Raw genomic sequence first — 26587 nt, 5'->3', positions numbered from 1 at the left:
TTATTACCAGGCAATAACGGTACTGTAATAATAGTTGTCTAACGTACAGTGTGTCGTTCCCTTTTCTTCAAATAAGCCTCGAAGTTCCCTCAGGAAGAAGCAGAAACAGAGAACGGGTCTGGGCAATTTATTCGATGATGCCAGCCAGCCGACAAAAAGGTGAGTCTTTTATCTCCCAAATGCTTTTAGCATAAATCACATCTGCCAGGTGCTTTCATGTGTGAATAGGTAAGGATTTTCTCCCCTATAGTAGGGACCAGGGGCGTCACACCAAATTCTGGGCCGCTGGGTACAAGGATTCACTGCGGGCCCACCATGAATGTTGAACTAGTGAAAAATAGCAGATATTGTGAGATTGTAGATCTGCTATTATGAAAAATCGTGAAAATGTGTCCAAGAAACCTATGTTTCCATGTCAGTGGTGCTCAAACTTTTTCATATCAAGGACCCCCAAAATGAAATGTATTTGGCCACGGACCCCCATCTCAAAATATTTAGTTCCAGGGACCCCCCCCCCCCCCCCCCCCCAGAAGTAAAATGAACTAACCCTGAGTTACAAATGTTGGCTTAAAAATACATATATTCACATTTTCACGACTTTTCAAAAAATAGCAGATCTACAAGCTTGCAGCGCGGGACTCGGTGCTGCGCTGTGATCTTGTATATCTGCTATTTTTCAATAGCTAAAGTTACTAGGGCCCCTCCACCTTGGGCCCTAGTAACTCAGTCCCACTCCCCCCCCCCCCTTGTGACGCCCCTGGTAGGGACAGAAATCTTTATCACAGATGAAAGGAGGTAAAAGTGATGTATATTAACCAATTTAAAACAACGGGAAAGTGTCTGTGTCATTTGAGATTTTCAGCAGTTCATTGGTTCTCAAAAGGGGGTCCGGGGACCCCCAGTGGTCCTTGAAGGGTTTTACCCCAGCGAAATAATAGTTAATATAGCGTCACAATCACAATCGGCCACAGGTCTTGACGGTTTTAAAATAACCCCTGGCACAATAGTGTACATAGAATTATCTGTTCAAAACCGTTCCTTTTCTGGAAATGGGAAACAATAACCTGTGTTCCCTATTTTAAGCCTGTCATTATAGGCGGGAAAAGGGTTGTGTATGCCATGAAGCCACTCCACATTTTAGTGAGATATATTTAATAATAATAATAATAATAAGTCACAAAGTGCTTGACAGAAGAATCAATAGTGCAACAAAAAAAACGACATTATCAATACAACACATCAAAAATAGAAAAAGGAAATAAGAATATATGAAAAGCAGACAAAGAACAATGAAAACATAGTTTAAAATCTCGAGTGCTAGGGGTTGAAGGCAGCTCTATAGAGGTGGGTTTTTAGCAGTGAAAGCGGGGCAGAGAATCAGAGAGTCTTATTTCAAGTTGTATTTCTTCGGGTAGGGCATTCCAAAGCGTTGGTGCTAACTCATTAGTCATTTACTCCCAACATTGTTTTTCGATTTTGGTCGTTCGTACCACGCTTTTTAGTTTTTCTTACCCTTTGAAAGTAGTCATAGCATAGCATATTCCTAAATATCCTCACATTTGCACAGGTTCCATTTGTACACACTCAGAGGTTGTTAACCATCCATTTGATTCCTTACTATAAGCAGGGTTCCCACGGTCATGAAATTCCTGGAAATATTGTATATGTTTTGGAATTGATCAAGGGTCCTGGAAGGTCCTGGAAAAAATAGCTATGCATTGTCTTTGGTTATTGATTTTGTTAATACCTCTGAAATGACAAATTAAACATTGGCCAAATTGTCAAATATTAGAGGCAGAAATTGTGAAAATAGCAGATCGGCTATTTTCACAATAAAACTGTGTTATACAAAATTCCTCTACTCTTAATGCTCGTGTGCCCGGGTCCACAGTTCAAATATGATTATTTCGGGGGTCACGGCCTGAAAAGGTTGAGAACCACTGGCATACACTACCTGTCTTTGGGCATTGCGCATAGGAGTAAGCGACTCTTTATTGAGCTGAATTATTGTTATATAGTCCTGGAAATGTTTTGGAAAAGTTTTGGAAATTAATTGGTAAAGATGTGTGGGAGCCCTGTCTAGCTGACTTCCTCTCGGAGCCCCCTCAAGGACCCCTAGGGGCCCCTGGATCCCACATTGAAAACCACTGCTTTTAAAAAATGTTTTGGACTCCAAAAAAAAAGGATTTGAATTGACGCGATCCATCCTCCTCCCCCCCCCTGTTTTCCTGTCTTGTTTCCTTTAAAGAAGCTCTCTATTGGTGGACAGGTCCTTCCAGTATCTGGAGGCCTTGCCCATCGAACACCTTCAAATCGTGTTTGTTGCTTCCTCCTCCTGCAGCGAGGACGACGCCGCCGCCCCCGCCCCCGCCGTCAAAAGCAACAGGACTCAACAAAAGCGGCGCGAAACGCCGGGCCTGGCCAGCGGCTGCGCGAGCGCGACGGAGGAAAGCGCGGCGGCAACGGCACAGCGCGGGAAGGCGAAGGCCAAGAAGTCGCCCCGCACTAGCAAGATACCCGTCTCGAAAAGGATGAAGAGAGGAGGAGGAGGAGGGGGAGGAGGAGGAGGGGGGGTGGCGGAGGACGAGGTGCTGGACGCGCCGCCCGACGGATGGCCCCTGCGCCGGGTCATCTCCATCGAGGAGGACCACCTCCCGCACCTGCTGCACGGGGGGTCCTCCCAGCCCCTGCTGCACCAGCTCAGCGAGGAGGACGAGGAGGAGGACGACAGTAACGAGGAGGAAGGCGAGGTGGTGGAGGAGGAGGAGGAAGCGCAGAGCGACCCGGAAGGAGGCAACGCCGGCGTCGCCGCCGAAGCCCCAGCTTACAAACCTCCCCCCGCGTACGTGGTGCCCGCGGCGTCGCCGCCGCCAACGGCGGCAGCAGCACCGCCCCCCACGGTCACAAAGTCCCGCTTTACCAGGATGAAGAAGGCCCCCATGTCCCCCAGAGGCCAGCCTGTCGGCAAGGAGACCCAACATGTACGTGAGCCAGGCCAGTGTGTATTGAGAGAGAGAGTGGTGCCACCGAGGGGTCAGAAAATGAACTGCGTCACGTGACCCATGTTTCAGCTCTAAAGTGACAAGCGGGCAATTTAAATAACATTGGTTTCAATAGAAGCGTCGCTAATATCGGCATTTTTAGGTAAATATACAACATGAGAACTGTTTTAAAGTATTTTACAGTGACAACTAAAGTCTCTGTAATAGCCTATTTAATTACTTTATACTATTGCTAAAAAACGATGTAAAATAACGTGGTTTAACTCATTTAATGCCACCCTTTCACCACTAGAGGGCGCCCAGTGGCCATAGAAAATCCCATAGAGATATGCTGGTATATGCAGAAGCCCTGCAGCCATGACTTGCCTGAACACTTTCCTTTGTGCATGTACAGGAAGAGGATGAAGTTAGCTTGAAGTTAGCTATTGGCTACCAAGCATTTTAGAAGCCTTATTTTCGTCAACTTAGCCATGATTAAACCTTGCACACCTCATGCATGGGAAAAAAACAGAGAAGAATGAGCTCTAAAAAATCCAATGCAATCCTGGATTGCATTGGAGTGGATTTGTGCAGTTTGTTCACAGCTTTCAAACAAAAAAATCCGATTGGAAATCCGTTCAGGCATTCTTGAGATAATAGCCATTATGTTTTACACTGTTGTGAGCTTGGAGGTCTGCTACCTGAGTTGTATGGGGGTTGTATGGGGGTTAAACGATTAAGCGATTCTAGCCTCTTCCAGCAGGGAGTGCACGACCTCTATTACCTCATTTACCTCATGCACGCGCGCGCAGCGCGCGCCTCATGCACGCGCGCAAAAAAAATTGCGGATATTAGCGGTTTTGTAATGTTGTTTTAGCGGATTTCTGCAGTTAATTTTGTACCCAAATGTAACACAATATAAACAAAAAAAGTGTAAAACAGGTGCTTCTTTTTCTAGACACCATGAGCATGTCTAGTATAGGATTTATTTACTTATTTTGCAGACAGAGGCAGCAAAGCCAAACATCAAGTTAATCATCATTCATCAAGCAATCAAGCAGTCATTTACAGTGTCAAATAAGCATTTCACAAAAACAAATAGTAGACACATCCTTATTACACAATGAACTGCAGCCTCCGGGTTTTGGCACTTGCAAACCTTTCAATTATTTTCTGCACTTTAATTTCGTGTATTTTCTCAATCTGTAAAATGCCTATATCTGACACTCTTTTATCAGTCATGGTTGTCCGTAAATACGTTTTTAGTTGTCTCAAAGTAGAGAAGCTGCGCTCAGCTGAAGCACTCGTAACTGGTATGGTGAGGTACAGTGTGTAGACGTGTTTTAATGTACCAAATGAATCAGAATTATGCATTCCCTTCTCTTGAAAAAAAGCAAGTTTCTTTTCAAACAGTGTCGTGTCCTCCATTTCTTTTTTTTTGCGCACATTCTCTTCCCTGTACATGGAAGTCATTACAGAGATTTCAGCTTTCAGAACATCTGCATCAAGAGTGTATGTTTGACATACGTCTGTCACACTTTTTTCTGGAGGGCTATCTGAGGTTACAACATCAGCAAGACACTGGAGGATATGAAAATCGTTTTCAGAAAAGCGCCCCTCAAGCTGTTGTATGAGTGTGTCCAGTGTTCTATACAGAATATCACATCGGTAATAATCCGCTGCTGTGTTAAACACTGATTTGCGTGGCACACTAGGACCAGCAAAACCATTTCTTTCACAGATCTGACTAACATACTGGAAAACCTGAGAAGCAAACTCTCCCCCTCTAATATCCTTAATGGTTTTAACAGTCGCTTTTACTGTTGCAAATGCAGTGTCATATTTGTAGTTTCTTGTCTGCAACAGTTTATTTAGACTATCTGTCTGAGTTAAAACCCTGCGCATGAAGACCATACAGTAAATAAAGCTGAAATCGTGGATATTTTTAAGCAGTGAATTTGCTTCTACACCTGCTTTATCATTGGATTCGGCTATTTCTTCTAGAGTATTAACGAGTTCATCATAGTTATCTAACACTCCTTTTATAGCCTCCAAACGACAATTCCACCGGGTGTCACTGAGCGACTTGAGTGTTTCAGCCCCGCCTGCGAATGGTTTACTAGCTGTCATTCGTTCGAATACAGCGTGGCGCTTAGCACTGCCCTCAATGAAATTCCTTAGTGTCTGAAGTGTACCAAAAGCATTTCGGACTGTAGGCACATTAGAAACCATGTCAACAACACATAAATTCAATATATGCGCATGACAATGAACATAGAAAGCAAGGGGATTTTCTTTTAGGATACGGGATGCAACCCCTTTATAAGGACCACGCATACTGGCTGCCCCATCATAACACTGGCCCCTCAGAGCGTTTATATCTAAGTCCAATTTTTCCAGTGTGTTTTTAATTAAAGCAGCAAGTGAAGCACCATCAGTCAGCTCTGTACGATAAAACCCAATGAAGCGTTCATTAATCTCTAGTGATTCAGATACATAACGGAGAATGAGAGCAACTTGTTCATGTTTTGACAAATCCATTGTTTCATCTGCAATTATGGAAAACACACCTGCATTCTTAACTTCAGATACAATTTTTTCTAGCACTTGTTTAGCCATTAAATCAAGAATTTCGTTTTGAGACTCACTGTTGACGTAGGTGTAGCGCTTCTCTCTCAGGGTAAACATCCGTCTAATTAGTTCACTGTCATTTGAACGCAGTTGCATGAGTTCTCTCACATTTCCTTGGTTTAAAGAGTCCTCGCCTTCATCATGTCCTCTTAGAGGTATTCCCTGGTGAGCACAGAATAAAACCGTCTGAATGACGGCTTGTAAATAGTCACGGTTGTCTTCTACTAATGCCCGTCTCTGGGTATCCAATTTTGACGCGACGCTTCCCTTCTCCAGCGACGCCAGGTATCCCTGCCATCTGCCCGAGGCATCAATGTGGTTCTCTCTTGTAGAATGGTCACGAAAAGTTTGTTTAGCCTTATTCCATGCCTGAAACCCTGTAAATTCAATTCAAATTAAATTAGCTTCATTGGCATGAGAAAACATAGATTACATTGCCAAAGCATTAAAGCAATATAACGAAACAGTTGAAAAAAGGGAACATAATAGACTATGCACTTGGAGGGAGTACAACAGCATTGTGTAAACAGAGATGTGTCTTTATTTACCTGTCCTCCTGAAAGCTTGCTCGGTGTTCTCAGAACCAAAGGCCCGACATGGAAAGCAGAACGCCCGGTCATGGCGCACGCTATACTCCAGCCAGGCAAAATCTTTAAACCACTCCTTTCTGAATTTGCGTTGTTTTTCGCCAGCGGTCTTTAATGGACATTCTACATCTTCTGGCTGATATGGACCCAAAGCCAAAAACTGCTTAGCTTTATCCGGGCCATGGCAAGGGTCTCTTTCATGAACAAAGTTGGCTTCATTTGGCTCCTCTGGGTCTGGGCCTGGGGTAACAACAGTTGAGTCTGGAGTGGGGCTTGCTTGCTGTGGAGGAACCGGGGCCCCGGCCTCCGGCAACGGCGAGCCTTCCACAGTGATGTCGGTGGCTGGATCACTGCTGCTGCAAGCTCCGTCCACCTCCTCTGGTTCGCGTTCATTAGCATTACTGTCAGTGTCGAGTGAACCCGTGTTCACATTTCCTGATGATGAATTATCGGTTGTGGCACTGGGTTTGCTCTTTTTTATAAAGAATTGGTCAATTGTCTTTGTATTTATAGTTCGTTTCGCCATTATTGCTGCTCTGCCGCTGTATCCATATTGTTTTAGGCGGGCGGAAACAGATAAGGAAATCAAGGAATTGTGGGTCATCATATCAGAGCCGGCCAGCACAGGTGTTAATCTCACAGCCCACCCACAGTGCCTGCCAAGTCTGCCAACAGCGCCGTCGCCAAGCAGTGATAGGTGTTACATTGCAAGCAAGCAAGCTGAAATACTTGCCCCTCCACCTCTCTTTTTGCGCACATTTTACAAATCACGATCACTGTTTTATTTAATAATTATAAAATAAAGTTACATTACAAAAAAAAATATATATATATATATATTTTTTATTTTTTTGAAAAAATTAAAAAAAAAAATTTTCAAAAAAAAATAAATCAAAATGGCCGCCTGGCGGCCAGGGGGTGCACGTGCACCCTAGGACACCCCTTAAAATCGCCTATGCGCACCGCCATTGTTTTTTCTCTTTTTTCAATCCCCAGGTCGTTAGCTCACCGTGATTATCTGGATCTCCATTGGGATAGAGTGGCAGGTTTGGCCGAGGCATTCTCTCCCCGTGCGTTTCGCGTGCGCGATCCGTGCGCATATAATCCAAGCATATAATCCAAGAATGACTGAACAGTCGATGTGACCATTTTGGCTAGCTTAGCCTTTAGCACTCCAGCTATGCTAATGTTATCATCTAAACAGTAAACGGACGGCTGCAAGGAAGCCTCTGGAAGGAATGGACCTGACGTCACTTCTGCTTCATGTCAGACGAGCCATGCGCTATCCATGGACGAGTGGTGACTAGGGAAGGTTAGACGATCGCCGATTTTCGGATAAAAATCTTTTCTTTCGTTTTTAATGACCCAGTACGGTAAAAGACGGCGCGGCTGAGACTCCTTGCTCAGATGTCCGGTATATTCCGGTTTTAATATTAAGGGGCTCCCCGTGGCTTGCAAAGTGTTAAAGTCGGGCTGTTGCCCTGTCACTGGCTAATCACTGCGTCGTCATAACGTTTGAATACAGTGGCTAAATATGTCATTTTACACAGAATAAGCCCATTCCCAAGATACAACGCAACCTTTTATGGTTGGATGTGATATATGGGGGCTAGAAGTGTTAATGTAAATAGCAATAAAGAAACTGCTGGCTTATTGTGTCAAAAAAAGACATATTTAGCCACTTGTACGCATGCCCCAATGCGTACGCATGCCCCACATTTTAGCACTGTAAACGCAATAAAACAATAGAACGAAGCAAATGAAAACATTTGAACACTCACTTTTTCTTTTCTCTAATTACAATCTAAAATATGAACCCTTGTTGTAAGAATCCAGAGTTGTCCTTTAATAACTTAAATAACCCTATTTTATTTTTCAGCTATTAAAAAAAAGTGTTTAATGTTCCTCTGTTCTCCTGTGTTTGTGTGCGTGCGTGCGTGCGTGCGTGCGTGCGTGCGTGCGTGCGTGGTGCGTGCGTGCGTGCGTGCGTGTGTGTGTGGTGTTATGTCTCCCATCAGGGGGTCAAGGAGGGACCCTCTCTCCTACCAGAGCGTCTGTTCAAAGTGCTGCTCATCGGCAACTCCAGCGTGGGCAAGACTTCCCTGCTACGCTCCTTCTGTGAGGGGCGTTTCCACACGTCTACCACGGCTACTGTGGGTGAGGATTACACGACTGGACAAGGGGGAGCCGCTGACTGTGTGTGTGTGTGTGTGTGTGTGTGTGTGTGTGTGTGTGTGTGTGTGTGTGTGTGTGTGTGTGTGTGTGTGCGCGCGCGTGTGCGTGTGCGCTTATGTCGGAGAACAACTCAACATCACATGAAAGAGCTTGTGGAGTCACACTGCCTGTCACAGAGTCCTGGAACACATTGCACTGAGGATTATCTCACTTCTGATCAATTCCTCTCCTTTGCTTTCATCTACAACAGTGGTTCTCAACCTGTGGGTTGGGACCCCCCAAATTATTTTGGGGGGGTCTCCAAATGATTAACTTAATGTGCAACATTGTTTCTCACTCAGTCAGCAGTAAACAAACCAACATAAAGTTTAAGTTCATAGGAGGTATATACCCATTTAAGTCATTTTTTAATACCTCTAAAATGACAAATTAAACATTGGCCAAATTGTGAAATATTAGAGGCAGAAATTGTGAAAATAGCCGATCTACTGTTGTGAGCATGTAGTAGGTCTTCTATTTTCACAATAGAACCGTGTTATACAAAATGTAATGCCTCAACTCTTAGTGCTCGTCAGTTAAAATATGATTATTGTGGGGGTCGCGGCCTGAAAAGGTTGAGAACCACTGATCTACAAGATGATCTTTCCCAGTCTCTCCCCCCCCCCCCCTGCCTCCTGAGCTATTATATCTCAATGTTGCTGTGTTCACCCTTTGATATGGACAGAATCAAAAATGTAACAGATCTACTCATTCTACTGTAGTACTATGCCCTCTTGTGGTCATTCATGTGTGGTGTCTGCCAGAAATACCTGTCTCTGTGAAATAAAGATCACACACTCATGTGAAAAAGATAATTTGACAGATTCACCATAACCAGGCAGAGCTACTGAGAGTCATGGCACTCCCATAGACTTCATTTGTAAACAAAGAAAATGTATCTAATATTCAGGAACATGATTTGATGTGCTCAGACAGATAACAAGGAGCGCAGATAACACCACCACACACACACACACGCCCCCAAGCAATATTTACAACAAACTATTGGGTACTTAATTCTGAGCTAATAGACGACCTGCTATACAAGCTCACAATGAGTTGCGGAAGCAACGGCCAATTGTTCTGCTTCCATCCATCCATCCATCTTCAACCGCTTATCCGGAATCGGGTCGCGGGGTGAACAGTTGCAACTGAGACTTCCAGATTTCCTTAAGCTGACTCCTTTCCAAGTGAAGGAGCAGCCGTTCTACTCCAAGTCTCTCTCGGGTGACTGAACTTCTCACCCTTAACAAAATAAGGAAACCCTAAAAAGAATGCCATTGCTCATGAGTGTGTCATTGTTGATTGCAGGTATTGACTACAGTGTCAAGTCACTGACTCTGGACAACACCCAGGTAGCCATGCAACTCTGGGACACAGCTGGACAGGAGAGGTCTGTCACTCTTCATTCTCTCAGTTGACTAAAATGTCAGACCTGATGACTTAAAGGAGTAGTTCACCCCCAAAATGCCTTTTTTTCTATTGATTACTCATGCCATGGAGAGTAGAGTTCGATAATATTTTTAGGTTTTTGTCGCATTCCTAAGACAAAAATGTGATAACAATACATTTACCCCCATTGATTCCGGATAGTGACCCGTTTCGAAACGGGTCACCATCCGGAATCAATGGGGGTAAATTTACTCAAATCAAATTTTTGTCTTAGGAATGTGACAAAAAACAAAAAATATTATTGAACTCTACTCTCCATGGCATGAGTAATCAATAGAAAAAAAGTCCTTTTGGGGGTGAACTACTCCATTAAGTTATTTCTGCTCCATACCGGATCAGAAAACCAAAAACGTTATTGATCCCAGGCTAGTTGTGGGCTCGCCTGAAAGGCGAGAACACTATGTTATCTTCATTATTTATTTATCAAGTTCCGCCACGACAGTACAAAGGCAGGGCCCTTAGCCAATGAGGTGCAATTGGAAATTGGCGGAAAAACATCTGGGAGTGGTGTTAGCTGGAGTATTGGTTGAGCTACCTCATGACAGTTAGCACGCTGCAGAATATAGTCACGTTGGCAACCACACTTGCAATTGAGGTGCCAATGAGCCAAAGGGTAGATCTTTGTGCCTATACATGGTGTTACATGCGATCATGTAACACCATTAAAAAAAAATTAAACATAAGAAATTAAGGAAAAACAACAATTTATTTGATTAAGAGTATTTTTTTTAATTATTTCTTTACGAGCGAGCCCACACTGTTTCATAGGAACAGTATTTCTAGTTGATATCTAATCTTGCTACCTAATTGAAGCCCAGCCCAGCCGGCCTGTATGTATTAGAGAAGGAGACTGCAACAGAGCAGACAGGCCGCAACACTCCAAATTAAATAAAATATTTTTGGTGCACGGCTCAACAATATCATGAAGCAAAGAAGAAGTCGCCAGCACACAAGGAAATCCTTTTCACATGCTTTATTTACCTCAACACTGAGGAAGACCAACCAGGTCCAAATACGTACGTTTTTCTCTCCAGAGAGGTAAATAAATCATGTGAAAAGGATTTCCTTGTGTGCTGGTGACTTCTTCTTTGCTTCATGAGCCTGTATGTATGTATGCACACTACCATGGATGAACCATGGGAAGTAATAACCTTGCCCTGTGCACACAGGTACCGCAGCATCACCAAGCAGTTCTTCAGGAAGGCGGACGGAGTGGTGCTGATGTACGACATCACCGTTGAAGAAAGCTTCCGAGCAGTGCGTCCGTGGCTGGCCAATGTCCAGGTCTGACCTCTGACCTTATAGTTATATCACATAGGAATCCCTCTTAGGATGAAACCGTGCGACCGTGATCTGGTGCTACCCAAATTTAGAACAAACAATGGGAACATTTTCGAAAGAGAGGAGAGATCCGGGCAATAATAAAAGTAAAATCTAAAGATATATAAAATAATAATACTAATAACAATGATAATGAAAGACAGGAAACAGGGATAGAGAGACAGTGACACTCAACAATGGTCATAGGGATCGGGGTTCGAACCCAAGCATTAGAGCCTATTATGTGGTATGCCCCTGGACCGCTAGGCCAGCGGGTACCCCCTCCATCTCTCCTCTTTGTCAAGTTTTGGTTCCCGTTGACCCTGGAAGCACCAATCTACATGTTTTTTCTTTATCTCAATGCAGCACCTGGTTGATTTCTCTCCATGAGAAAATTCTCTTTCTACTACTCTAGCACAAAATTGTGTAATGCCATGACACCATCCATTAAAACAGGGGTCTTCAACAGGGGATCCGGGACCCCTAGGGGGTCCTCAGAGTTACTACAGGGGGTCCTCCAAATCTTTGAGTGATAGAAAGTTTTATTTCTACTTTTTTATATTAACCACTTGAACCCCAGTGTCAATATTCTGAGAACTTTAGCCAAAAATAGCAGATCTATAAACTCACAAGACCTCGCGCTGCGAGGCGATGTGAGCTTGTAGATCGATCGTAGATCGATCGTTAAAGAGCTTTGGTGTAAAAAAAGAGCAGACTAAGTACAGAGTGGAACTGAGAGGGGAAAAAGAGCAGACAAAAAGTACAGAGTGAGTACAAGTGGTTAAATATCTGAAAACACAAGTTGACATGAATCCAAAATACACTGATGATCGTGCTGTCAAACGATGAAACTATATAAAATCTATGAAAAAGTTGTGGGGGTCCCTGCTTCATCTCTCTCTCATATAAGGGGTCCTTGGCCTGAAAACGTTGACAACCCCTGCATTAAAAGGTATGAATCAATTCACTGGTTTCTTTCAAAATTGGCCTGAAAAAAGAAAAGAAAAAAAAGAAAAAGAAAAACATCTATCAGGAGACCACACGGGGAGGTAAATGTAAATTCCCATCGAAAGGAGGTGCCATTCACTGCCGCTGTTGTTCCCTTTTCTCCTTTGTACATAATAGTGTTTGCATTTGTTGTTGACATGTGTTATTGTGTTAATCTTTCAAGCGATGTTGAATCAATCAAACAAACGTAGGCATATCTGATAATTAGCGGTGGACAGTAACTAAGTACATTCACTCGAGTACTGTGCTTGAGTTAAATGGATTTGATTTGTGTCTGCAATTTACTTTTATGACTTTATGACTTTTACTCCGCTACATTTCAACGAGAAATATTGTACTTTTGACTCACTTGTGTTCTTTTATAATAATAATCTTTATTGTCTTCACAAGTCTGTTCAACACAAAAAACAACACAAAACCATATAACACAAAACATCACGAGACCATCAGAGATCATCAGGTCACCACTATATTCACAGAAAACCATCCTAGCGACGGGGGCGCTTGCTTAGCAGATTGTTTAGTGCAGCGATGGCTGAGGTGACAAAACTCCTGCCAAACCGTACCTTGTGCCACGTCAAGGATCTGTATCTACGCCCCGATGGCAAGAGGTCGAAGTAGCGATACAGAGGATGATCAGTGTCATTTGTTATTGAGAGTGCTGAGCGTGTGATGGCCTTATCGTTCATATCAGCAAGTGTGGCAACTTACAAAGATACATCATGAAGCACCACATGATGAGCCCACTGGCAGTGGTGGAAAAAGTACTTAAATGTTTTACTTAATTAAAAGTATCAATACTGCAATGTAGAAATACTCTGTTACATGTAAAAGTCCAGAAATCAAAATGTACTTGAGTAAAAGTACAACATTTGGATCCGATATGTGGTGGAGTAGAAGTAAAAGTATTGGAAATTGGAACTACTCAAGTAAAATACAAATACCTCAAAACTGTACTCAAGTGCATTACTTAAGTAAATGTACAGTACTTATCCGTAATTGCCGGACTATAAGCCGCCCCTGAATATAAGCCGCACCAGCTAAATTTAGAACGAAAAACAAATGTGTACATAACATATACAGGCGCACCGTTGTATAAGCCGCAGGGTTCAAAACATGGGAAAAAAGCCGCGGCTTATAGTCCGGCAATTACGGTAGTTGCCACTGCCTACTGGTGAAATGTGTCATTGAAAAGACATTCTTTGTTCTATTTATTTACCCAGGACGCAGCGGGAGAAGGAATCCCCATCCTGCTCATCGGCAACAAGATGGACATGGAGGGAGACAGGGAGGTGTCCCACAAAGAGGCAGAGCAACTCGCTTATGTCAGTGTGAAATTATAAAGCTTTATTATGGTGTCATGTTATGTTGTAAGTAAGTCGGAGAGGCTTATTGCTACTATCAGCTGAGAACGCATTTTGCATCATATGATGCTTTGTAGCATGCTGAAATACTAAAATATCTAAAAACACAGATTGAACACAAAAAATAACTCAGGATTGTGTTGTGTCCCAAACAACAATAAAATAAGATCTGGTTGTCCCAGAGGTGAAGTGGTCCTTTTAACCTAAGAACATATAAATGCATTTGAAATTAAATTAAATTTTTACTTTTCAGGATTCCAATTAAAAAATAGCAAAAATAGCCAATCTACAAGCTCAGTACTCAGCGGCGCGTTTTGAGCTTGTAGATCGGCTATTTTTGCCATTTTTGACTGTATATACATTGTGGCCCTCTAGAGTGAGTGTGAAAATTATAGTGGCCCTCTCCATCATCAAAGTTGCCTACCCCTGATTTAGAAGAAGCGTATAGACAATTTTTTACCCCCCTTCACTCCCCAATTTAGTTGTTATTCCAATTGATTCCTCCCCACACACATTCCCCACTGACAGGTGCCCCCCCCCCCCCCACCCTCCAGCCTGTAGGAGTACATATGTTACAGTTGTTTGCAGGGGCGTCACAAGGGGTAGGAAAGTGGGACTGAGTTACTGGGGCCCAAGGTGGAGGGGCCCTAGTAACTTTAGCTATTGAAAAATCTTTGAATATATGTATTTTTTAAGCGAACATTTCTAACTCAAATTTTGCTTCTGGGGGTCCCTGGAACTAAATATTTTGAGATCGGGGTCCGTGGCCAAATACATATCATCTTGGGGGTCCTTGACATAGGTTTCTTGCACACATTTTCACGATTTTTCAAAAATAGCAGATATACAAGCTTGCAGCGTCATGGGGGGCCCGCAGTGAATCCTTGTACCCAGGGCCCAGAATTCTGTGTGACGCCCCTGGTTGTTTGAAGTACCAGTAAGATTGGGGTTGGAGCGCTTGTTTTAGTTCACCTTATGGGCAGTCCCTGGAAGAAGTCCATGTCTCAGTGGTAGAGCATTTGACTGCATTGGTCCGACGTCTCATTGTTCCTCCATTGTTCCCATTAGTCCCACGCTGGTGAATGCTAACCTGGTGAATGCTAATCCTAACCCTAACCTCAGTCAAATTATTCCTTGTTCCCCGAAGGAGGCACCGCTTGCTCCACCTTGTGCCCAAAAACGAGCGCTACTGGTCTCAATCTTACTGAATCTCAAAAAAAAACTGTGACGCATACATGCAATGACCAATATCACCCTTTCTGCCTCCAAATCGTTTCACCGCAGGTCTGTAAGCTTACAGCTCGATGCGTTGTGAGCTTGTAGAGCTGCTATTTTAGCAGGCTGTTCAGCCCAGGTACTACACATACTATCAGGGACGTGCTGGCCATTGATAAAATCGGGAGAACTCCCGAACGGCCGGTTCATTCCCGGCCGGTCCAGGCTGGCCATTAGGAAAAAAAGATCGGCTGTTTTCACTAGTTTAAATCATTTTTAAAATGATAAATACAAAACAAACGGTTTTGGACATACAAGGTTTCCACCCGACAACGACGAAATATAACTCATGTAATTGGCCCACTGGCTTGTCACTTTGTCCCAAATCTTTGAGTAGCAGCAGCGCTATAGAGAGAGATCTCTCTCTATAGCGCGCAATGAGGGCCTCTCCAACTCTTTTTCCCGGGCTGAATCAGGGGCCCAGCACGTCCCTGCATACTATCCACTGCTTGTCTTGATATCATTTTGCATGCTCTTCCTGTGCAGGACAACAAGTTGATGTTCTCCGAGGTCAGCGCCTACACCGGCTGCAACGTCACCGAATCTCTGACGCACCTGGCCAGGTATGGCTGTTTGAGGGGGGGGGGGGCTGAGGGGGGGACTGAGTTACCAGGGCCCAAGGTGGAGGGGCCTTAATTATTTAGCAATTGAAAAATAGCACATCTACAAGCTAAAGCTGCGAGCTTGTAGTTCTGCTATTTTTGAAAAGTCTTTGAATAGGCCTATATGAATTTCTTTTAAGCGAACATTTGTAACTCAGATGTTGCTTAATCTGGGGGGTCCCTAGAACTAAATATTTTGAGATGGGGGTCCATGGCCAAATACATATCATTTTGGGGGTCCTTCACATGAGAAAGTTTGAGCACCACTGACATAGAAACATCGATTTTTTTAGAAGGAGTTGAAATATTCAATATATTCAAAGACTTGCACAATTTTTCAAAAATAGCAGATCTACAAGGCAAGCTCGCACCCCTGGACTGCCGTCACCCACTTTGAAAACCCCCGCTCTATGGAGTCCAAATGACTGAAATCAGACGTGGCAACTGACAACTTTGATCCATATTTGTTTTGGTCTGTCTGTCTGTCTATCTGTCCAGAGTGTTGAAGGAACAGGAGGACCGCGTCAGGGACACGGTCATCATCCTCAGTGCCCAGCCCGTCAAGAAGAAAGCCTGCTGCAAGTAATCAGAGGTGGAAAAAGTACTCACATTGTATACTTAAGTAAAAGTATCAATACTGCAATGTAGATGTACACAAGTAAAAGTCCGGAATTCAAAATGTACTTGAATAAAAGTATGAAAGTATTGGCATCAAAAAGTACTTCAAGTACCAAAAGAAAAAGTACGAATTGTTTGAAAATAGCCGATCTACAAGCTCTCAGCGCGTCGCATCAAGAGCTTGTAGATCGTCTATTTTCAAATAGCCTATGGATAAAATGTTTGTTTTATAATATTACCAGTAAGACTCCCTAATCGGGAGATAAGCGACCGTTGGTCGCTTATCTCCACAAATATCACAGCCTCCACCTCTCACGTCATACGGGCAGCCATAGTTACACCTGGAATGTTGAATCTCCATATATGGAGATAACCTACCCATCACACAAAGTCTGACCTCACCAGCCCATACCTGGGCATGGACGACTTATATCTCCATATACGGAGATGGCCATATATGGAGATACGATGACATCACAGAGTCCACAGCTGATGATGTGGCGTGATGTCATACAATACACAAACAAGCCCTATATAAAGGGGCAATTCTCACCAGGGAAGAGAGCATTCCCCACTAGCTGAGTATCTTAAGATGGTTGGATGTGATGATAAGCCACAAATAGGCCAAAAGTTTGTTTTACCAATTATCAAGACATACGGGCAGTTGACAGTTTGCCATTGTTACTCATTGAAGTTGAATCTCCATCTGAATCCCTTTTATACCCATATATGGAGATCCCTGCTCTGAGTATCTGACATCACTAATCCCTTTTATGCCCATATATGGAGATCCCTGCTCTGAATATCTGACATCACTAATCCCTTTTATGCCCATATACAGTATGGAGATCCCTAACAGAATCCATTTTATGCCCATATATGGAGATACCTGCTCTGAGTATCTGACATCACTGTGATGTCACCTGTTTATGCCTAAATATGGAGATCCCTGCTCTGAGTATCTGACATCACTGCGATCTCACCTGTGATGTCACAGTGACACATCACCTCAGTATCTGTGATGTCACAGTGACACATCACCTCAGTATCAGGCGTTACACGTATACATTGAGCAGGGCAAAGGTGTGACGTGTGTGACGGACGGACGGACGGACGGACGGACGGCCGGTGGAGGTTTTCATACTAAACTGCGACCTTACGGTCGCAATAATTTATACCTGCAAAGTAACTAGTAACTAAAGTTTTCAAATAATTGTAGTGGAGTAAAAGTACAATAATTGGATCCGAGATGTAGTGGAGTAGGCAGTGGTGGAAATAGTACACACATTTTTAACTAAAGGTAAAAGCATCAATACTGTCTGCAATATGTAGAACTACTCTGTTACAAGCAGGCCTGGCATTTCGTCATTTCAGGGGCAAGGCCACTTGGCCTTTGGCTTTGTAAATTTTTTGAGGGCACAAAGGCCAAATGCCATCAAATAAAACAAGATTTTAGTCCACTGAAAGAATTTGTTGAATTTAAGGGTTAGGGGTGATAACCTAATCTGCAGTGAAATAGATAAATTATGGTATGTACAATCTGATCCATGCTCAGCCCTGCACCAATCAAAGTCACTGGATTGGTTTAAAGATGGGGACTCTGGGGATTTAAGATTTCAGAATCTTAAAAAAAAAACACACACAGACACAGACAGGGGAGAAAGTGGTACAGTCAGCTGGGGCATTAAGGCCACTGTGGCCTCAGGTTATGCCATTGGTTTGAGGGGCACAATGCCAAACTGAGGGGCAACGGCGGCAATAGCCTTCGTGGCCTCCATGAAATTCCTGCCCTGGTTACAAGACTGGAATTCAAAATGGACTTAAATAAAAGTACAAAAGTATTGGCATTAACATATACTTAAAGTACCAAAAGTAGAAAGTACTCATTATGCAGAATGTTTTCAAATCAATAAAATGTACAGTATAAATATATTTTCAAAATAGCAGATCTACAAGCTCACAATGCGTCACATCACAACACATTGTGAACTTGTAGATTGGCTATTTTCAAAAGGCCGAAATGTGGCTGACGTGGTTATTGTATATTTTGTAATAATCAAAATCTACAAAAAGTAACTAATAACAAACGTTTTCAGGGGTCCGCTCATTGTTCCGCCGGTCCATCGTTCCGAGTAGCGTCGGCAGGTTAGTTACTCGTCACGGTTACTGAGGTTAGGTTTAGGGTTAGGGTTAGTTTTAGTGTCGGTATACCGGCCGTCGGCATATTGATGCGGACCCAGTTTTCAAACAATTCTAGTGGAATAATCAGAGTTTCATGTAAGGTTTAGGCCACTAAACCCTACAAAAAACGAAACTTTCGGGTGTCATGCATTCATTGAACACAATCGACCTGACAAAACACCTGATCACTTAGCATGGCTAGCCTGCCCTGTTAAGTGGCCAGCTGGGTGGGCCGCGACCAATTTTGAGGACTTTCAAGTGGGCCCCTGATCCAGGAAAGTTTGAGAACCACTGGCCCACTACTTTGGAATTCTGTGTTTTGTCCTTTTGACATTTATGTACAACCAATCAAAGCACAGTTATCTAATGCCTTCAAATAGGGTACCGAAGTCTGGCGTCATTTACGTACCCTAGGCCACGGTTGTTTTGGACCACGATTATGATATGCCGCGATGTTAAACATATCTATTGGAATTCAGAATGGGAACACAAAACCGTGACCCAGGGGATGAGCAAGTGACTGCTCGAAACTCGCTGCAAAGTGGTCGCCATGCAGAGTAGTAAGCCTCTGTCAAACCTGTGTTTTTAGAAGCCAATTGAAGGCATTAAATTACATTTTTACACTCTCAAGAGTTACACATTGACAATATAGTGCTAGTTCATTACCTTTCTGTAAATATTGCTATTAAGTTTTGTCAAATCATAGTATTGTAAAAAAACAGTTACAAAAACTAGGAAATTGTTTATTGTAATTAGATTTTATTTTATATAAATGGTCACTTTGCCCTTTGTGGAAAAAAGTAAAATTTGCATTGTGATGATCACATACTCTAATTTAGCATTATGTTTAAAGTCTCTCTAAATGTATAGTGTAAAATATTTTAGTTAATCAATTTGTCACGGTAGTGAAAACTGAGTTTGTATTTTTTATTGGCAAAAAATAGCAGTTGTAAGTGAAGGTCACAGTCAACAGAATAAAATGTTTTGGTCTTTGTATCTCTGTCATTTTATTCACCGTCATCTTCATCTTTTTTCCCATATTATATTTTTCCATCCATTTCACAAGTGAAACTTTAGTTTTATGACATAATATTGCATTTGTGTTGGCTCTTATTTTGAGGCATTGTTTAACTGGCACCACAGTACTTTTGAATAATCTTCAGTCAACGTAAAACACAATGTCGCTGTCCAGCACAAACCTTGTAATTCCATGTCTTATTCAAAAGCGAATGCCCTATGACTGTCGAAAAGTAGAGAAAATAGCCAATCTACAAGCTCACAATGTGAGATGCAGTGGCTGTTTCTGCAAAAAAAGTAACAGTTTTGGACATACAAGGTTTCCACCCGACAGTGACAATAAAATCACTTATATTTAGCATCTTTTTCTGCAGTCGGCTCGCGACAAAATCTTTCACATGCAAACGATTAAAACAAGCACAAGCGCGTGAGGCCTCTGGCGCACACTTGCCGGGTTTCGCGGCTCGCCGACTTGCACATGCGTTGCTGCGTTTTGTTCACGAATGTTCTGAATTTCACATTGTGAAAACGATCATTTTGGTATGTATACAAATATACAGTGGGACTTGGGTACAAATGATAAAAATACACAACGACCGTGCTGTCACCCTGATGAGTCAATGAGGGCAGTTCTTTACAACTTGGCATTCACTAGAGCTGGGCGATATGGACAAAACAAATATTATTGATTGATACATTTTCTTTTTCATTTTTTATATTCTCAAAAAAGCAAAAAAAATAGCCGATCTACTCGTGTCTGTGTTTTGAGCTTGAAGATCGACAGTTTTTGCTATTTCTGATTACATTTTTTCTAAATGTTTTTAAAGTATAAAATAAGGCTTTAAGTGATTAAAACCAGAAAAAAATACAACACTTATGCCATATCACAATATTACGATATCCAAAATCCCAGACAATATCTAGTCTCATATCCTGATCGATATATATATATATATATATATATATATATATATATATATATATATACACCTGTACATACATATATATCGATATATTGCCCAGCCCTAAAGTCTAGTATTATACAGGAAGTATACTTTCACCGTTTAGGGTCAAAGTAATTGAAACTTTGCGAGGAAAATCAAGTTCCTTTCGGATATTACATTCAGCTGATGCTCCCAAGGCAGTCGAGGAGTTAGTAGAGTTGATGGCATTATATTGCTCGTAGTTTCTTGGCGTTTTCCGATGACATCACATCACAGGTGGCTGGCGTGACCTGAGGAGGACACTCAGCAGCCAATAGGAATGCTTCTTTGAAAGCCTGTGTCGTGTTCCGTCTCGTCACCCCCCCACCACCCCCCACCCCTCTAGGGTCTTCTGGGAGGGGGCGAGGGGAGGTTAACATCGTGGCGTTAGGAGTTCCTTATCGCATTTTGTAGTCGTGGGAAATGGCCGCCTCGCACAGTTGACCTTTGAAGTCGAGTTCCAGGGTGAACTCCAGGTCACGCTGCAGGACAAAACAAAATGACAGAATGAAAGGGCTTTCCACACCGAGAAGGAGATCTATTTTATCAAGAAAGTGCAACAGAACACAAGATGGCGCCATCGCTCCATTGAACTCAATGGATGCATGTTGGGTTCTGCCAGCTATTACTTAGATAGTCACGTTCATTTTCTTACAGAACTAACAACTAGAAACAATTGCTGTCGGTCAGAAACCTTTCCATTTTTCATAAATGAATGCCCTAACTTCGTCGTACAAGAGTGTGGCGAACACAGCAAAAAGAGCAGATCTACAAGCTCATACACATTGCATCGCAACATGTTGTGAGCTTGTAGATCAGCTATTTTACAATGCTCTTAATTATTTATTTCTTTAATTAATGGTTTTGGACATACAAGCTTTCAACTCGAAAGCAACAAAATAATGCATGAGGGGTGTAAGATGCAATTTATCCCCATGCCTGTCCAGACTCATAATACTGTATACAGGTATGTACTGTAGTTATAGTTATCATTGTTACTGCATAATAGCCTGGTAAACCATCCTGGTCGTGTGAATTCACATTATCATGTGTCTTCTGCAGACCAGAAGGGCCACAGCTGCAGGCCCTGAGATTAGGCCCTGCGCTCAGTGCCATGTGATTGACAGACGCTGATTGATTATTCCACTTTTTGGTTTCTACAAAATGCCCATCAGCCCTTGGGGCCAGACCGGTCTGCAGAAGACACATGGATGTTTTACCAGGCTGTCATAAATACCACAGGCGCCGGTTACATGGAGCAAGAGGGGGCAATTGCTCCCCCAATCGCCAGGGAGGGGGAGCCCGGCCCCCCCTCCCGCGTAGACCCCCCCGCTACTATAATATCTTTCAATGAATTAATTCTGTGACTGGCGGACTGACTGAGTGCCACAGATGAATGAAGTCCGTCTTCCTTTACCGTCCGGTTTAGAACACACTCGCTCCAATGGTTCCCGCCTTCCCCCCCATGGCCTGCAGCTTGGGGTAAGCCAGCAACCCACTGCAGCGAGTGTGTGTTCTAGCCCGGACGGTAGAAGAAGACGGAACGCATGGAATCACACAGCAACAAACCTGTTGTGTGGTTACTGGAGTAATTAAGTAAAACTCGGAAGACGTTTCCCGGCGAATATGGTTAACAGAACGGCAACTTTTGGAATTTGGATGGCTCAGATGGAGGAGGAATTGAGATAGCAGGAATGGAGCAATGGGTGGAGCAATGGGTGAGTTAATATGAACAGAACTGACTGCCTGGAGTTAGCATAACATAGCCAATGTGATGCCCCAAAGTCACCCGAAATAATATTGTGAAAGGAAAAATATGATTTAATAAAGGAAACCCGTTTTAGCCGACTTTATACCCGAAAATACAGATTTTAGCCGACTTTATAACCGACAATACCCGATTTTTCGCAGCTCCCCCTACTGAGGACAAAGTTAGGTGCCAGTGATAGATACATATACTGCAACTATATTTTAATTGTGTGCCGAAAATGTCCTACACGACCTGCTCAGTTTTGTATCAATTATTTGATTATTTCAATGATTATTTGATTCCACGCGGAAGATGTTGAGACTGTGATCTTACCACGTTCTTCTCGTTGGGTCTCACCGTGAGGCTGCCAAAGATCTCCTCTCCCTTTTTGACGGTCAAATAGTCCTCCATGTAGAAGACGGTCTGCTTCCAGTGGGTGTTGGGTGCATCCGGAGCTGTGGAATATCATTTATAACGCTAAACATTGGGATATGGCGAACATAACATTAAAGCATGGGTCGTCAACAAGGTGTCCGGGACCCCTAGGGGGTCCTCAGAGTTACTACAGGGGGTCCTCCATATCTATTAGTGATAGAAACTTATTTTTCTCCTTTTTTATAATAACCACTTGAACCCTAGTGTTCATATTCTGAGACCTTTAGCCAAATATAGTAGATCTACAAGCTCACGACGCCTGGCACTGCGAGCTTGTAGATCTGCTATTTATGGCAAATTGGTTTGATGTAGATGAGAAAAAGAGCAGACTAAGTACAGAGCGAAAGGTCAAGTTTATCAAATAGTGACAGTTCAAGTGGTTAAATATCTGAAAACACAAATTGACATGAATCCAAAATACACTGATGATTTGCGCTGTCAAACAATGAAACTATATGGAATCTATGAACAGGTTGTCTCTCAACTAAGGCGTCCTTGGCCTGAAAACGTTGAAGACCCCTGTATTAAAGGGATAGTTAACCTCCAAAATGACTTTTTTTCTATTGATTACTCACCCCATGCAGACTTCAATTCATGGATATTCTTTGTTTTTGTCGCATTCCTAAGCCAATAATTTGAGGAGGCTCTTTGTGTCTCCATAGAGAACAAAGTAGGCTCTTTGTGTCTCCATAGGGAACCACTGCTGGTCATCAAATTATTGGCCCTGTCCAATCCATTTCTGCAACAAGCTTGTGCCCAAGCCCCTTTACCCATCATACACATTCCTTATTGCTATTTTTATTTGTATTCTAAAAATAATCCTAATCCTAAAAAAAGGGAAACGCTGTTTTTGTTCTGTGAACGTCATCGCCGTGTCAGGTGACCTTCCGGTTACCCCTGGAAATAATTGGTGACCATTAAGCTAGCGAACAGCGCCATCTAGCGATAGGTCGTCAAATTCGTCGGTATTGAGAATCTCTCGTCAAACTGGTTAGACGGCATTAAAAGAGTTAACATCTACTCTGGCTTTTCGTGAGAACTCCAGTTTTAAAATTGTATGATTCAGTATTTACTATTTAAACCTTTGATATTAATTTTTAACAGACACGCCCCCTTCCTATATAACCCCACTGTAAGTTAAAACTCCATTTTAACCATTTCAGATTCACTGAAAATACCCGACCTTGGTCTGGTGACTGATATTGGCCTTTTTTTTAGAGGGGCAGTGTTTTTTATGTTTTAATTTTTATGGAAAATGAAAAACATAATAATAAAAAGGATAAAATACTGATAGGTTCAAAGTGCTCATGTGGCCTATAGTCGCTTCTTTTGGGCTTGTTTTCATAGACCTGCTTGCTTATTTCTCTCACAAAATCTGGCAACTTTGGAGAGAAGGATAGAGGTATAGAGAGAGATGGCAGAGAACTGAGTGAAGTTTTAGCCTCAGGGAAACAGTTGAAAAACATCCAAACATAGAACCTCCTCTACAAAGTTATGTAAGCATACTGTAGGTGCGAGGGTGCGTTAACATACGCTTACATAACACAATCTCTGAGACTGGAAATATAATGCTTGTTGCCTATTGTTTTTGACGGCAACAGGAAGAGTGGGCACTAAGAAAGAGTGGGCAACCTTAATGTAAAATGTTACCCCTCCAATATAGGAGAGTGTCAATCCTTTTAGACCTTTTAGGGTCCAACTCATTTTGGGGCGTCACGGCCTGAAAAGTTTGGGAACCCTTTCCCACTTTGAGAAACCCTGCTTTACACCACTACTCCAGTGTTGATTTTGACAGCACAATTTGATTTACTTTTAGTCATAGTCTTTTGAATACAATTTCATTTAGTTTCATTTAGAGATGTTTTACTTCCAATTCTTTTTTTTGTCGACTAAATGCCTAATTCTACACTTGGTTGCATGCTGAAAATAGCTGATCTACAAGCTCACAACACATCGCACTGCGACGCACCGTGAGCTTGTAGATCAGCTATTTTCAGAAAACCTGAACGCAACCAAACAAAATGACTTTATTTTAGTTGTGCTGGTTCTCTTCTCCACTAGTCCCTCCCTTAACATTTTAGTCTATTTTCTATTTGTAGACGAAATTGTCAATATATTTAGTCTTAGATTCAGTAGCTTACTTTTTATTACGTTTTCGTCAGTAAAACAAGGTGAACATTTTCCGTCATAGTTTTAGTTGGCGTAATGAACAACACGGCACTGCTCACCGGTGGAGAAGCCGGTCTTCTTGTGACACTTGGTGAACTCGATGTTGAAGTAGGTGACCAGCGCGTGGACATAGTCATTCCTCTGGATCTGCAGGCAGAAGGCCGAGGTGAAGGACAGGTCCTCGCTCTTCACCGTGTAGATGTCCACCTCCTGAGGAAGTCAGGCACGTGCACACATAGACATCAAAGGGGGCTTGAGCCCCTGCCCTTTTATCCTTCTGTAAAAAGTGCCCTCTCCAGACCATGAATTCAGTTTTTACTGTGTTGAAAGAAATGCAAATGCAGATGTTTGCAACGACTATATTACTGGCAAGTATTTCATACAGCTTTGGGTCCAAAAATGCAAACTAACACTTTAAAACAACAAGTGTGTTTGCATGTGCGTGCGGGCGCGTACACCCACTTGCTTCTATATCGAGCTCAACTTCAAGCGCTGAATGTTTTTTTTGCAATCAACACCTACCTCCTCGGCGCGAGAGCAGCAAGTTCAACACTGCACATCACGCCTGAATCACCCGACGCATAAAACATCACACTATATCTCCTCTGGAGATGCTGAATGGTGGCAGCATCGTGGAGAGTCTACAAAATGCTGTAAGCATTCAAAAATACCCACTCAGTCATGTGTTTGGGGGGGGGAGTGTCCAAAAGCTGAAGTTGACTACACCAGTATTTCTGAAACATTCTAAAGTCAAGGACCACACATTGCTACGATAAAAATGCTACAGGGGCGATATGACTTTACTTTTAGCTGCGCTATTTAACATTTTTAAGTGAATACAATTGTCCAATCTGTATGGCAGAGTATTATTGGTTACTATGATTGTGACCGTAGGTCGCAGTTTACTATGAAACCCGGCAAATCCTGTCCGTCAGTCAGTGAGTCAGTAACGCCTCAATGTCTATAGCTGACCTGTTGTGACATCACATTGTTGACTGCCACACTCCAAATATGCCCAAGACAGCCTGTTCTGGCAATCATATATGGAGATCCTTAATGCCATAAATATTAAGCCCATATTTGGCAATGCCCATGGACGCTCCATATGGCCAAGACAGAATTCATTCGCAAATCAAGACTGCTGAATATCAACACCTGAATATCCATATGAAGATCACTACACTGACCATCTTCAAACCCTGGATATCCATACATGGAGACAACTGGATCATCACCTAGATCTCCATATATGGAGCTGACCTCTACATCTGATTCCCAGATCATGCCCTGTTAGGGCAACGTTATAGAATCCCTTTTATGCCCATCAATATTAAGCCCATATCTGGGAATGCCATACAATAGAATCCCTTTTATGCCCATCAATATTAAGCCCATATTTGGGAATGCCCATATATGAACATATGTGCAAATTAATTCTGTCCTTGTCCCTTTTATGCCCATATATGCAGAATTGCAGATCCCTGTCCCAATGTCATCAATATTAAGGCCTATCTGGGAATAACCATTTGGCAATGCCCATATATGGATGCTCCATACTGTATATGGCCAAGACAGAATTGTTACTGTCACTTTTCAGGATTCAATTCAAAAACAGCAAAAGCTGAAAATCTACAATCAAAATGCGTCGCTTTGTGCCGCGTTTCGAGCTTGTCGATCTGCTACTTTTGATGCATTTGTGTGACGCTGCTGGGCTTTAATTTAGGCCTAGAATTATTGAATGCTTTAACCATTGAAAAATAGCAGATATACAAGCTCACAGCGCGGCACCGAGTGCTGCGCTGCGAGTTTGTAGATCTGCTATTTTTGAAAAGTCGTGAAAATGTGTGAAAATATTTGAATATTTTTTAAGCTAATGTTTGTAACTCAAATTTGCTTCTGGGTGGTCCCTGAAACAAAATATTTTGAGATGGGGGTCCGTGGCCAAATACATATCATTTTGGGGGTCCTTCGTTTGAGAACCACTGACATAGTAGTCTCTC

The 26587-nt window shown here is 42.6% G+C and overlaps 2 protein-coding genes across 3 annotated transcripts in view; one reads left to right on the top strand and one right to left on the bottom strand.

The window, feature by feature from the left end:
• Positions 1-16020, top strand: part of cracr2ab (calcium release activated channel regulator 2Ab) — a gene marked incomplete at both ends in the record, with an annotated part of 38755 nt that extends 22735 nt beyond the window's left edge. The window contains 8 exons of the mRNA XM_080754335.1: positions 77-159; positions 2249-2981; positions 8218-8356; positions 9725-9806; positions 11035-11149; positions 13417-13518; positions 15319-15395; positions 15933-16020. Of these exons, the coding sequence (XP_080610461.1) occupies positions 77-159; positions 2249-2981; positions 8218-8356; positions 9725-9806; positions 11035-11149; positions 13417-13518; positions 15319-15395; positions 15933-16020 (1419 nt within the window). The remainder of the gene's footprint in view (positions 1-76; positions 160-2248; positions 2982-8217; positions 8357-9724; positions 9807-11034; positions 11150-13416; positions 13519-15318; positions 15396-15932) is intronic.
• A 4611-nt stretch (positions 16021-20631) lies between these two features.
• The window catches only part of LOC308309005 (protein arginine N-methyltransferase 8-B-like), a gene marked incomplete at both ends in the record, with an annotated part of 44122 nt that continues 38166 nt past the window's right edge, over positions 20632-26587 (bottom strand). For both annotated transcript variants that reach the window (XM_080754460.1, XM_080754461.1), the window contains 3 exons: positions 20632-20715; positions 22317-22438; positions 24647-24797. In XM_080754460.1, the coding sequence (XP_080610586.1) occupies positions 20632-20715; positions 22317-22438; positions 24647-24797 (357 nt within the window). The remainder of the gene's footprint in view (positions 20716-22316; positions 22439-24646; positions 24798-26587) is intronic.

The sequence above is a fragment of the Nannobrachium achirus genome, assembly GCF_963921795.1.
Source record: "Nannobrachium achirus genome assembly, chromosome: 23".
Lineage (NCBI taxonomy): Eukaryota > Metazoa > Chordata > Actinopteri > Myctophiformes > Myctophidae > Nannobrachium > Nannobrachium achirus.
Note: the sequence above shows the minus strand (reverse complement) of the source record. Positions and strands in the feature narration are given on the sequence as shown.